The sequence below is a fragment of the Drosophila rhopaloa genome, unplaced genomic scaffold, assembly GCF_018152115.1.
Source record: "Drosophila rhopaloa isolate 14029-0021.01 unplaced genomic scaffold, ASM1815211v1 contig_185, whole genome shotgun sequence".
NCBI classification, from domain to species: Eukaryota; Metazoa; Arthropoda; class Insecta; order Diptera; family Drosophilidae; genus Drosophila; species Drosophila rhopaloa.
Window position 1 is genome coordinate 342,737 of NW_025335067.1, and position 13,058 is coordinate 355,794.

General features: G+C 38.8%; 3 protein-coding genes across 8 annotated transcripts in view; 1 reads left to right on the forward strand and 2 right to left on the reverse strand.

The window, feature by feature from the left end:
• The first annotated feature begins 2,082 nt into the window (after window positions 1-2,082).
• On the forward strand, window positions 2,083-3,449 carry LOC108048804. Its single transcript, XM_017129695.1, has 2 exons — window positions 2,083-3,061; window positions 3,129-3,449. Exons 1-2 carry the CDS (start codon window positions 2,083-2,085, stop codon window positions 3,314-3,316), a joined length of 1,167 nt encoding a protein of 388 aa, XP_016985184.1. The 3' UTR covers window positions 3,317-3,449.
• Window positions 3,450-4,157: 708 nt separating this feature from the next.
• LOC108048803 lies at window positions 4,158-4,861 on the reverse strand. Its single transcript, XM_017129694.1, has one exon. The coding sequence runs from the start codon at window positions 4,802-4,804 to the stop codon at window positions 4,238-4,240; it is 567 nt and encodes a 188-aa protein (XP_016985183.1). The 5' UTR covers window positions 4,805-4,861; the 3' UTR covers window positions 4,158-4,237.
• A 1,664-nt stretch (window positions 4,862-6,525) lies between these two features.
• The window catches only part of LOC108048806 (four and a half LIM domains protein 2), a 43,721-nt gene continuing 37,188 nt past the window's right edge, over window positions 6,526-13,058 (reverse strand). For all 6 annotated transcript variants that reach the window (XM_044459261.1, XM_044459260.1, XM_044459259.1 and 3 more), the window contains 2 exons: window positions 7,648-7,834; window positions 6,526-7,581 (listed from right to left, as the gene is read on the reverse strand). In XM_044459261.1, coding sequence (XP_044315196.1) covers window positions 7,424-7,581; window positions 7,648-7,834 — 345 coding nt within the window. In that variant the 3' untranslated portion in view covers window positions 6,526-7,423. The remainder of the gene's footprint in view (window positions 7,582-7,647; window positions 7,835-13,058) is intronic.

Sequence of the window (13,058 nt, forward strand, 5' to 3'; positions counted from 1 at the left end):
CCATGGCCGGGCTGCGTTGGCCACCAGTTTCCTTGAAGTGGTCGCCGTGCTAACACTGAAGACTGAGCCCTGCCTCACTGCCATTGTGTTCAGACTGACTAGTGATAATTTAGATTCTTCTTGAGCGGATTGCGGATTGTGTGGCCAACAGAGTACTCAACCCACTACCTGCATAGACTTGGGAAAGCAGTGAAAGGCCATCAAACTACTAAAAGGTAAGTCTCTCCCCCAATTGGGGTTATTAATTTCCCATTTACCCTCGTCTCGGCAACGAGAAAGTTATGATTAGGCTTAGTTCTGATAGAATGCTTACAACGATCTGGTTTTGCTAAGCTCTTAAATCCCTTTTATGGGGTCACAATAGAACAGCGTCATTAAGCTAGTGAGCTAGACAGTTCTTCAAGCCATTAAATCATTTAAAGAAAGTAAAAACATTCGTTAGTAAAACATACAGCCCAGTAAAGAATTTTTTTTGTGTAATGGTACTATGTAAATAATAATGTTGATTTGCTTTTCAAATAATTGAATATAACAAATGTGTTCAGTTTAACTTCAAGAAAAAATACATAACAAGAGAATAAGAAGACAACTTATTATCATTTTTATTAAAATAAAGTGCTTAAAATATAAATTTTTAATACAAGTTTTGTTAAACTTATTTAAGTTTTGAAAATTTATTTATACACTTTTGGTTTAAAAACCAGAATGAAAATTATTTAGAATTTATTTGTATTTAGTTATTCTTTTAAAGGCTTAAAACATAAAGTATTGAAAATCTGAACTTATAAAAGATGGCCCAAAATATATTTATAAAGATTATTTTAAGACTTGACCATAATAACATCACCTAAATCTTAACTGACAAGCAGAAAGGTCATTAAACAAGTGTAATAAAATAATGTATGTTAAATGTAATATGGTAGTATAATTTTAAAATATATATTGAATTACCAATATATTAAGCTTATAGATAATAATGAATACGATTAAAGTAACTCGACACATTTCCAATTTTAAAGCTATTCTCCAGGTCCAACGTTTATTGTCCTTACCTACCAACAAAAGACTTACGCAACGAACTTGGGCCACACAAAGAACATTTTTCGAGGGGTGGGAAGGGGACCGACAAACTTGACTATCAAGTACCGATTTAAGCCATAAAGCTGCTTCCAGTCATTAGCTAGTATCTACACTAGAAGTGCTTGGCGAAGAAGTTCCATTGGCCTGGCCAATCAATTGCAAACCGGTTGATAGTCTCTCGATCCATGTACGTACGAGGAGCATCCTGTCTGACCAGGCAACATGCAACATGCAATTACACACGGACACACACAGCCGCGCAGAATAACGTTAAATTTAGAATGGACTTTGGTTAAAGAGTGGCAGGAGAGTGGCTAAAAATAGCCCCTCGACTAGACCCGTTTGCAGCACTTGGGGCAAGGAGATAATGTTATACAGTTGATGTTCGTGAACTTCCCTAAATCGAACTTTGTATAGCTACAGGTCCCTATTAAAAACATTCTCGAAGTTGAATTAAGACCATATTATTTTAACGCTAAGGGCGCAACTCTTCGTTTAGTTAATTTAAATAACCCTAGAATGTTTAAAGGTATTCATGAAAACCAAATAATCAATAAAGTTTGAGGGAAAAAATTTGAATTGATTAAAAAATATTCTTAAAAGATGAACAAACGGTATAAGGCTACATTTAGGACAAAACGAAATGTTTTTCGTTAAATTTGGAACCTTTTTTGTGAGCGTGTTTCTGAGAAATGAAAAATTCCTATTTTTGCTTAAAAACATTGATTAAGAACAATTTATTTTACTTCCAAAAACCGATTTATATATTTTATGAAATAGTCTTATAATTAATGACTGAAAGATTAATGTATCATGTCTGCGAGGTTAGTACCAGCAACTTTCATTATTAGCTTTGAAATAAACCTATCAAAAGCGGTTACTTAAAAAATCTTTTTTTTTTAATTTTTATTATTAATTTATTTTTAATTTTATTATTTTTGTATTTTTACTTTGCTTGATCCCATATGATCGCTCTATATCCTTTTAACCTCCTTTTGCAGAATGTTCCTCCTAGCGGCCTTTTGCCTGGCCCTGACGGCGATGGGTGGCCAGGCCAGGCCTCTGGAGCCCACGGCCCAGCACATCGTGATCGTGACCCCGCAGGCGCAGGTCCACCTGGAGCCGGCCCTCCGCTACGTCCACGGACTGTCGCCTTTGGCCCGCGTGTCCTCGCCGCACCACCACGAGGAGACCATTGTGTATGTGCCGGCTGGAGCTGCGGCCCAGGTGGTGCCGGTGGTGGACGCCATTGGATCTGGCCGTGCTGGCGGTGCGCCGGAGACCAAGCAGTGGGAGAACACGGGCGAGATCGCCAACCAGATCCAGCAGGTGTCCCAGCAGGGCGTCGAGATCGTGAGCGGCCAGTTGAGCGAGGCGGCCTCATCCGCCGCATCTGCCGGAGCGGGCTTCTTCCCCTCCCTGTTCCCGCCCAGCGGCTCCAAGAAGGAGGAGCAACTGCTGCAGGGCCTGAAGAGCGAGAAGATTGAGCTGATCGAGACGCCGGCCAACACCCAGCCACTGATTGCCACCGAGGCCCGGCACTTCTACAGCATTCCCCAGGTCTATCACACCCCAGTGGTGGATGTGGTGCATGGCCCCGTCTACACCTGGCCCATTTCCGCCATCCGGGCACGCAGCATCCAGCAGGAACCGGAACCGGAGCTGGTGGCCACCGATCCTGGCCTGAAACTGACCCTGAAGGCTGAGCCACAGGCGGAGATCCAACCGGAGACCTTGTTGAAGGAACAGCCCCTGTTGAAGGAGCAGCAGCAGCTGCAGCCACTGCTGAAGGACAAGCTGCAGCCACAGCCACTGCTGAAGGAGCAGATCCCGGAGCAGGCTGTCCAGGAGCAGCAGAAGCCCATCATTGCCGAGGCCAGTGAGCAGAAGTCCGAGTTCGCGGGACGTCTGCTGGAGAGCAATGCCATAAAGCAGGAGCTCAAGGGTGCCGAGATCGCCAAGGAGCAGTTGAAGGAGGATCGTAAGTCCCTATTTTATTATAATACATGAAACCAAATTACAATTTCAACCATGTTCTATCCCCACAGCAGCCAAGATTCAGCAGCAGGAGGAGCTGATCAAGGCCATTCAGCCAGAGCCGCTGACCAAAACCATCCAGGCTGAGCCGCTGACCAAGACCATTCCCGCGGAGGCCATCCAGGCCGAGCAGCCGAAGCAGCAGGAGATCCAGAAGCCGGCCGAGATCGCCGTCGATGCCATTGAGCCGCAGGCCTAAGGCCCCGGCCCGGAACCAGAACTCATCTCTGAATCTCACTCATCCCCTGGGCAGCTTTGGTTCTCCGACTGATTCTCATCGCTGGCCCGGCACACAAGATGACCGGGTCACGGGGTTCACCCTTATCCAGCAACCACCGACACCAACACCAACACCACCACCCACCATCCGTACATTTAGTTACTAACACAGAACACACGCATCCGCACACATTTTCCATTTTCCAGACATTAATTAACAGAAGCGAAACGAGAAAGAGACATTCATTCATAATTATCATCACGAAGCGTTCGTATTCATCATCATCATTACATATTCATTAACCATAACATTGAAAACGTAAAACAGAACAATAAAAAAGTGAATGTAAAATGTAGAAATGAGGGAGTGGAAATTCTAATTGGGAGGGGATATGTGGGAAAATTTTGAAATGTCTGGAAACCTCTTTTTTCTCTGAAGAAAGTAACCTTTCGTTGATGCTGAAACGGTTTTTTATATTCCCCTTGATTGACATATATATTTCAAGTTAAATGCTTTTTATCATGTGAATATTATCTTTTCCTCTTTGTGAATCTGATACATTTTTTTTTTGATTTTCTCACATTTATTAAAACATGGAATATTGGCATTTTACCTACGATTACGTAATGACAGTGACCCTCAAATAATCCGGTGAGCTTCTTGCGTAGGCAAATTCCCCGGCAGCATAAAAATATTGCAACTATTACACGGTCGGGTAAATAAAATCATACATTTTGCCCGATCCACAACGCTGCATACAAATTAACCCGAAAACGTGCCCAGATATTTGCGAATGAGGGTGAAAAATATACAAAAACTATTTTGGGTACGGCACTTTTATTAACTTACATAGCTATGGGAATAAATATGCAATAAATAGGGCGACGAATACGGCTGAGATTAGTCCGCATCATCTCCAACTGTAATGTAGGCATCCTGATCTCCTACGACAATCAGTTCGTCTTCCTCCTCCGCTTTTAAAGTAGTTGAGTCCAGAGATTCCTCCGCCGGTTTGGTGGTGAGTTCAATTCGCTGTAGTGGCTTACTGGTATCCGTGTATCGATAAACCGAAAAGTACGTTTGAATGCGTTGTATGATATTCTCCAATATCGGGGGAAACTTGTGCTCCACTCCATCTCCATAGATCTTAAAGTCCAATCTGGTTTCGCCAGCATTCTCGGAAATCTTCGAGGGATTGAGCTTAAGGGCCTGAAGAACTCCGCGAAGCATTAGTAGGTTCTGTAGATCACTGCCACTCTGATTGGGAGGCCTTCTAAGGATAAGTGAACCATTGGGCTTGACCTCCAGATATCCAAATTTCTCCGTATCCGAGGGCAATGCCTGATTCGATTCAACGCCGTTTTTGATCACGATCAGCGGGAGAATGGCCGCCTGGAGGGCAGTGGCGATCAGCCCCAATCCCAGCGTGAGATAGATGAAGTGCATCTCGGATGGTGGAGGTTTCATTGGAGATCCGCTCTGGCCCTGCTCTGCGGTTGCACTAATTTCGACTTCGCCTTGGCCAACGAACTTATTCCGACTGCTGCGCTTTTTCTCCACATTTTACCAATTTTTTGTACGCATTTTAAGTGTAATTGAGTGCTGTTTGTATTTACCTTTGTTCGGTTTGGTTAGGCGTTTAACTTGGCTTGGCACATGGCCAATAAGTTTGAGACGTGCCCTGAGCACTCGCTGCGCTTTGGCTTTGAGTTGTTTTTACTGTTTGAGTTACTTATTTGCATTTGTTTGTCAATTTTTCTGTTATATTATTCTTCAACTGGCCCACAAAGCGAGGTGTATTGCCAATATCGACTGGGCTATCGTGCAGTGAAAGTGTTATATTCCCTGGAACAGATGAAAAGGGTTCACACTGACTCACTATATACGTACTTACGAATCTTACCTTGGAGTGAAATTATCATTTAACGAGCGAACTACGGCAAACCTAAGTTTTAATACCCTTGCAGTAAATTGATGATAACGTTAACCGCGCGGAAAATCTTAACTGTGAGATAAAAACATTTATAAGACAAAAACAGCGAAAAAATAAAATAATCTTCAGAAACAGCAAATTAAAAAAGTTTGACCTCTGATTGCGTTACAAACTTTTGACCTAAATAATAATACTCCGTGCAAGAGTATAAAAAAGAAAACCATTAAAACATATTTTTATCGCTAAAATCCCGAAAAAATCAACTCCAGTTTCAGATTTTCAAACAAAACCCTGGAAACTAATGCTTAAATGTTGGAAAGCCATACCTTGTTAAATTCGTCGTAAAATTTCCAATCTAGTGGCATTTACAGCTAAAATATTTTATTTCAGTCGATTTTTCCCAAAAAATGATAATGTAACCCTTTGCGGAAAATGCCGAAATCGGGAGATCCCGAGAAATCAACTTTTTCTTCGGTTTTTTGATGAAAACAGGAAGTAGTAGTCAAAAGTTGGAATATCACAGCAAAAAAATTTCATTTTGTCCGATCCAAAAATTGCTAATGTAACCCCTTATGAAAAATGCCGAAATCTGGAGATCAACTTTTACTTTGGTTTTGATCAAAACCCTGGCAAATAGTGGTCAAATGTCAAAGCTCACCATTGACTCAATAAACAATATTTTAAAACAATTGTATCTACTTTTTTATTTGTTTTACAATCGTTTAATTCTAAGCCCCAAAGATAAACATGGTAACTGTTATTTGAAGACCAAATCCTTTTTGGAGAATGTCAAGCGAAGCTCAAATAATATATCAAAGATGAATATCTTTGTTTTTATATTCTAGATATATTCCCCTAAATACTTGTTAATAAGTATAAAAGCTTAAGATTTTAAAGCAATTATAGCTACTGTTTTTTGTATGTTTTTGTTTTACAATATATAAATTCTGAGCCCCAAAGATAGACCTGTTAACTGTTTTTTTAAAGACCAAAGCAAATTATATGAGAATGTTAAGCGAAGCTCAAACCTTTTAATTATCTTTATCGGCCAATCTGGCAACACTCACAAGACACCTGGCATACCTGGTCACCCAAAAAACGTTAGCCAACATTTTAAAGTTACAAATTTGAAACAATTTGATTTAAAATAAAAAACTGTTTGTATTATTGAAGTTTCTCCTGAATTCTTTCTTGTCTGTTTAATTAACTCTAGATATAGACTTTGTTTTCAAAACCCCCTATCAAAACAAACAAATTTCGTTGATAATTTATTAATTTATTTAGATTGAATTTCATTAAATAGTTAAGGACATTGATATAATGTTGTGTCGCAATTATCATTATTATTTGTGTGTGTGTGTGGTGTGTGTATTTAGTGCTTCAAGTAAGCGGAGTCTCTAACAAATGTAGAAGGACCAAAGTATCGAAACGAATATAATATAAACTAAAAAATTAAATTGCTAGGACTTGTGTCTGTGTGCGTGTGTGTTGTTTCTGTTTCTGTTTAATAAACATACAATACATATCAAACATAAATCATGTGTGGTTTTTAATACAATAGAACTGTTTAGAACTGAAACCTGCGGCTAGGAAACTTTCATCGCATTCGGCTTGCTCGTCGCAATGTTAAAACTTAAAATAAATAAATAAACATACATTTTTCAATGTGGCAACAATAGTTACAATTGGTTCAGTATTTCATATTGATTTTTTTGGGTTTTTTCCATTTTTTTTGTTGTTTGTTTAGTGATTTTGATTTCGTTCTGAAATGCAATTACAAATAATAAGTTTCTATACAATCTGATGTGCTGGTCTATCCGAGTGAAGACAAAGCAAAGCTATCATAGACTTTAGCTAACTCTATCGACTTGAAGTTTTACAAAATTTGATTTGCTTTTGATTTAGTAGGACTCATCTCATCTCCTGGCTCATCTAATTTCTCTCGTATCTAATGTAAGTATAAGGCATTATCTTCTCTTGTATATCGTTTTAATACATGTGTATATATATATTCCTCATCATCGTTTTCCACTTGTATCCCTCTGATTTGATCCATAATTTCGTTGAATTTGTTTATGGCTAATTTAAGCTTGCTCCTCCACAGCTTATCCAACTCCACCTCTATCTCCTCCTCCTGACTCGACGCAGATGGCTTACATCAGCTTCTGCTTGGCACAATCGGGGCACAGGATGTCGGGTCCGTCGGTGATGAAGCCACGACCCACTAGACTGGCCTTGCAGCTGGCACACACGAAGCAGTCGTGGTGCCAGTGGCGATCCTCAAACGAGATGAAGCGTGTGCCGCCAATTCCTGGTGTTTGAAAAGGGGTACATTTAATCAGATTGGGTTGACCAAATCCTGGGCTATCAAACTCACCTGTTATGGGCTTCACACAGGCCGTGCAACGTTTGGCAAACAGCTCGCCAAAGCACTCGGCACAATAAGGCTTCTCATCGCGGCTGGTGAATCGCTGGCCAGCTAGCGTGATGTTGCAATGGGTGCAGGTGAAGCACTCGCGATGCCACGGCTCGTTCTTGTAGGTAACACCGCCCGAGGTGATGACCTAAAAGGAATATGGCATTTGGTTTCGTTAAAACAGGGCAAAATAAAATCTAACAGACTAAATATTCTGGTAACACCTCTCGAGGTTATGACCTAAAAGGAATATGGCATTTGGTTTCGTCAAAAAAAGTAAAAAATAAAATCTACAAATTCAGAATTTATAAATATATAACACATGTGTATGTATATTCGACTATCAAATGTAAATTGGAGTTCACTCTATAGGTTTTCCAGAAACATACTATAATAAAAAATATTTAAAAAATTTAATTTCAACTTTTTTTCCTAATTAATTTTTCAATATCTTTGCAAGAGCAAAATTGTTCCTAGTTTATATTATTATTTTGTTTTTATAACTAATAACTCCTTATCAAAATGAAAAATATTAAATATTCATTAATATATATTTTATATCAATTCAGAGAATAAAAAATAAAAGCCTTCTAATTTTTGGCCAAATTTAAGAAAAAACAAGAAAGGAAAGCTAACTTCGGGCGGAGCCGAAGTTGAAATACCCTTGCAGAATATTCTGCAAATTATATTCTCCAAAATTATTCATATGATGCATTCTTTATACTCATAAAAAATCCCAACTTCCTAACTTTAAAAACACCAAAGTTATGGCATTTCCAATAGTTCAGTTATGTATATGGCAGCTATAGAATATAGTCGGCCGATCCTTATGAAATTTGATATGTCGGATTGATTGGGCAAAAAATAAAACCCATAGAAAATTCCAACTTCCTAACTTAACAAACACTTAAGTTATGGCATTTCCGATCAATCAGTTATATGGCAGCTATAAGATATAGTCGACCGATCCTTATGAAATTTGGTAGGTCGGATTGATTGGCCAAATATAAAACCCATAGAAAATCCCAACTTCCTAACTTAACAAACAGCAGAGTTATGGCATTTCCGATCAATCAGTTATATGGCAGCTATAGGATATAGTCGGCCGATCCCGGCCGTTCCGACTTATATACTGCGTGCAAAGGAAAGAAGGGTGTGTGCAAAGTTTCAATTCGATATCTTTAAAACTGAGAGACTAGTTCGCGTTGAAACAGACAGACGGACAGACAGACGGACAGACAGACGGACAGACAGACGGACAGACAGACGGACAGACGGACAGACGGACAGACGGACATGGCTATATCAACTCAGGAGGTGATCCTGATCAAGAATATATATACTTTATAGGGTCGGAGATGTCTCCTTCACTGCGTTGCACACTTTTGACCAAAATTATAATACCCTCTGCAAGGGTATAAAAATGTATCGGCGATAGATTCAAAATAATATTTAATAAATCTATTTCTCAAAAGTTGGCATTACCATTAAGGAAAAGTTCGAGGGGGTTGAATTTTATTGATTGATTTTATATTCTATGACATATTCTATGACATATTCTATGACATATTCTATGACTAAGTACAAATTTTCTTATATGTACCAGTGCTCAATAACAATTCTAAATTAGGTTTAAAATTAAATCTGAAAAACACACCAAAGATCCTTATGAAATTTGGTATGTCTGATACATTGACCAAATAAAAAACCAATACAAAATCCCAATTTCCTAACTTTAAAAACACCAATGTTATGGCATTTCCGATCGTTCAGTTAAATGGCAGCTATAGAATATAGTCGTCCGATCCTTATGAAATTTGGTAGGTCAGATTGATTGGCCAAATATAAAACCCATAAAAAATCCCAATATCCTAACTTTAAAAATAAAAACAAGAAAGGAAAGCTAACTTCGGGCGGAGCCGAAGTTGAAATACCCTTGCAGAATATTCTGCAAATTATATTCTCCAAAATTATTCATATGATGCATTCTTTATACTCATAAAAAATCCCAACTTCCTAACTTTAAAAACACCAAAGTTATGGCATTTCCAATAGTTCAGTTATGTATATGGCAGCTATAGAATATAGTCGGCCGATCCTTATGAAATTTGATATGTCGGATTGATTGGGCAAAAAATAAAACCCATAGAAAATTCCAACTTCCTAACTTAACAAACACTTAAGTTATGGCATTTCCGATCAATCAGTTATATGGCAGCTATAAGATATAGTCGACCGATCCTTATGAAATTTGGTAGGTCGGATTGATTGGCCAAATATAAAACCCATAGAAAATCCCAACTTCCTAACTTAACAAACAGCAGAGTTATGGCATTTCCGATCAATCAGTTATATGGCAGCTATAGGATATAGTCGGCCGATCCCGGCCGTTCCGACTTATATACTGCGTGCAAAGGAAAGAAGGGTGTGTGCAAAGTTTCAATTCGATATCTTTAAAACTGAGAGACTAGTTCGCGTTGAAACAGACAGACGGACAGACAGACGGACAGACAGACGGACAGACAGACGGACAGACAGACGGACAGACGGACAGACGGACAGACGGACAGACGGACATGGCTATATCAACTCAGGAGGTGATCCTGATCAAGAATATATATACTTTATAGGGTCGGAGATGTCTCCTTCACTGCGTTGCACACTTTTGACCAAAATTATAATACCCTCTGCAAGGGTATAAAAATGTATCGGCGATAGATTCAAAATAATATTTAATAAATCTATTTCTCAAAAGTTGGCATTACCATTAAGGAAAAGTTCGAGGGGGTTGAATTTTATTGATTGATTTTATATTCTATGACATATTCTATGACATATTCTATGACTAAGTACAAATTTTCTTATATGTACCAGTGCTCAATAACAATTCTAAATTAGGTTTAAAATTAAATCTGAAAAACACACCAAAGATCCTTATGAAATTTGGTATGTCTGATACATTGACCAAATAAAAAACCAATACAAAATCCCAATTTCCTAACTTTAAAAACACCAATGTTATGGCATTTCCGATCGTTCAGTTAAATGGCAGCTATAGAATATAGTCGTCCGATCCTTATGAAATTTGGTAGGTCAGATTGATTGGCCAAATATAAAACCCATAAAAAATCCCAATATCCTAACTTTAAAAATAAAAAAAACACCAATGTTATGGCATTTCCGATCGTTCAGTTATATGGCAGCTATAGAATATAGTCGACCGATCCTTTTAAAATTTGGTAGGTCAGATTGATTGGCCAAATATAGAACCCATAAAAAATCCCAACTTCCTAACTTTAAAAACACCAAAGTTATGGCATTTCTGATCGTTCAGTTATATCGCAGCTATAGGATATAGTCGACCGATCCATATGAAATTGGGAACGTCGGATTGATTGGCCAAAAATACAACCCATAGAAAATCCCAACTTCCTAACTTTACAAACACCAAAGTTATGGCATTTCGGATTAATCAGTTATATATGTGCTATAGGATATAGTCGGCCGATCCTTATGAAATTTGGTAGGTCGGATTGATTGGCCAAATTTAAAACCCATAGAAAGTCCCAACTTCCTAACTTTACAAACACGAAAGTTATGGCATTTCCGATCAATCAGTTATATGGCAGCTATAGGATATAGTCGGCCGATCCCGGCCGTTCCGACTTATATACTGCGTGCAAAGGAAAGAAGGGTGTGTGCAAAGTTTCAATTCGATAGCTTTAAAACTGAGCGACTAGTTTGCGTAGAAACAGACAGACGGACAGACAGACGGACAGACAGACGGACAGACAGACGGACAGACGGACAGACGGACATGGCTATATCAACTCAGGAGGTGATCCTGATCAAGAATATATATACTTTATATGGTCGGAGATGTCTCCTTCACTGCGTTGCACACTTTTGACCAAAATTATCATACCCTCTGCAAGGGTATAATTAGGTTTAAAGTTAAATCTGAAAAACACACCAAAGATCCTTATGAAATTTGGTATGTCGGATAGATTGACCAAATAAAAAACCAATACAAAATCCCAATTTCCTAACTTTAAAAACACCAATGTTATGGCATTTCCGATCGTTCAGTTATATGGAAGCTATAGAATATAGTCGACCGATCCTTTTCAAATTTGGTAGGTCAGATTGATTGGCCAACTATAGAACCCATAAAAAATCCCAACTTCCTAACTTTAAGAACACCAATGTTATGGCATTTCCGATCGTTCAGTTATATGGCAGATATAGAATATAGTCGATCGATCCTTTTAAAATTTGGTAGGTCAGATTGATTGGCCAACTATAGAACCCATAAAAAATCCCAACTTCCTAACCTTAAAAACACCAAAGTTATGGCATTTCCGATCGTTCAGTTATATCGCAGCTATAGGATATAGTCGACCGATCCATATGAAATTGGGAACGTCGGATTGATTGGCCAAAAATACAATCCATAGAAAATCCCAACTTCCTAACTTTACAAACACCAAAGTTATGGCATTTCCGATCAATCAGTTATATGGCAGCTATAAGATATAGTCGGCCGATCCTTATGAAATTTGGTAGGTCGGATTGATTGGCCAAATATAAAACCCATAGGAAATCCCACCTTCCTAACTTTACAAACACCAAAGTTATGGCATTTCCGATCAATCAGTTATATGGCAGCTATAGGATATAGTCGGCCGATCCTTATGAAATTTGGCAGGTCGGATTGATTGGCCAAAAATAAAACCCATAGAAAATTCCAACTTCCTAACTTAACAAACACCAAGGTTATGGCATTTCAGATCAATCAGTTATATGGCAGCTATAGGATATAGTCGGCCGATCCCAGCCGTTCTGACTATATACTGCGTGCAAAGGAAAGAAGGGTGTGTGCAAAGTTTCAATTCGATATCTTTAAAACTGAGAGACTAGTTCGCGTAGAAACAGACAGACGGACAGACAGACGGACAGACAGACGGACAGACAGACGGACAGACGGACAGACGGACAGACGGACAGACGGACAGACGGACATGGCTATATCAACTCAGGAGGTGATCCTGATCAAGAATATATATACTTTATAGGGTCGGAGATGTCTCCTTCACTGCGTTGCACACTTTTGACCAAAATTATAATACCCTCTGCAAGGGTATAAAAACACCAATGTTATGGCATTTCCGATCGTTCAGTTATATGGCAGCTATAGAATATAGTCGACCGATCCTTTTAAAATTTGGTAGGTCAGATTGATTGGCCAAATATAGAACCCATAAAAAATCCCAACTTCCTAACTTTAAAAACACCAAAGTTATGGCATTTCTGATCGTTCAGTTATATCGCAGCTATAGGATATAGTCGACCGATCCATATGAAATTGGGAA

What these genes read in the sequence shown, in the direction of transcription:
- LOC108048803 (XM_017129694.1), bottom strand. Translation starts at nt 4,804, where the DNA reads ATGAAACCTCCACCATCCGAGATGCACTTCATCTATCTCACGCTGGGA.
- LOC108048804 (XM_017129695.1), top strand. Translation starts at nt 2,083, where the DNA reads ATGTTCCTCCTAGCGGCCTTTTGCCTGGCCCTGACGGCGATGGGTGGC. An exon ending in GGAGCAGTTGAAGGAGGATC is followed by an intron (nt 3,062 to 3,128) that starts GTAAGTCCCTAT and finishes CTATCCCCACAG; the next exon opens with CAGCCAAGATTCAGCAGCAG.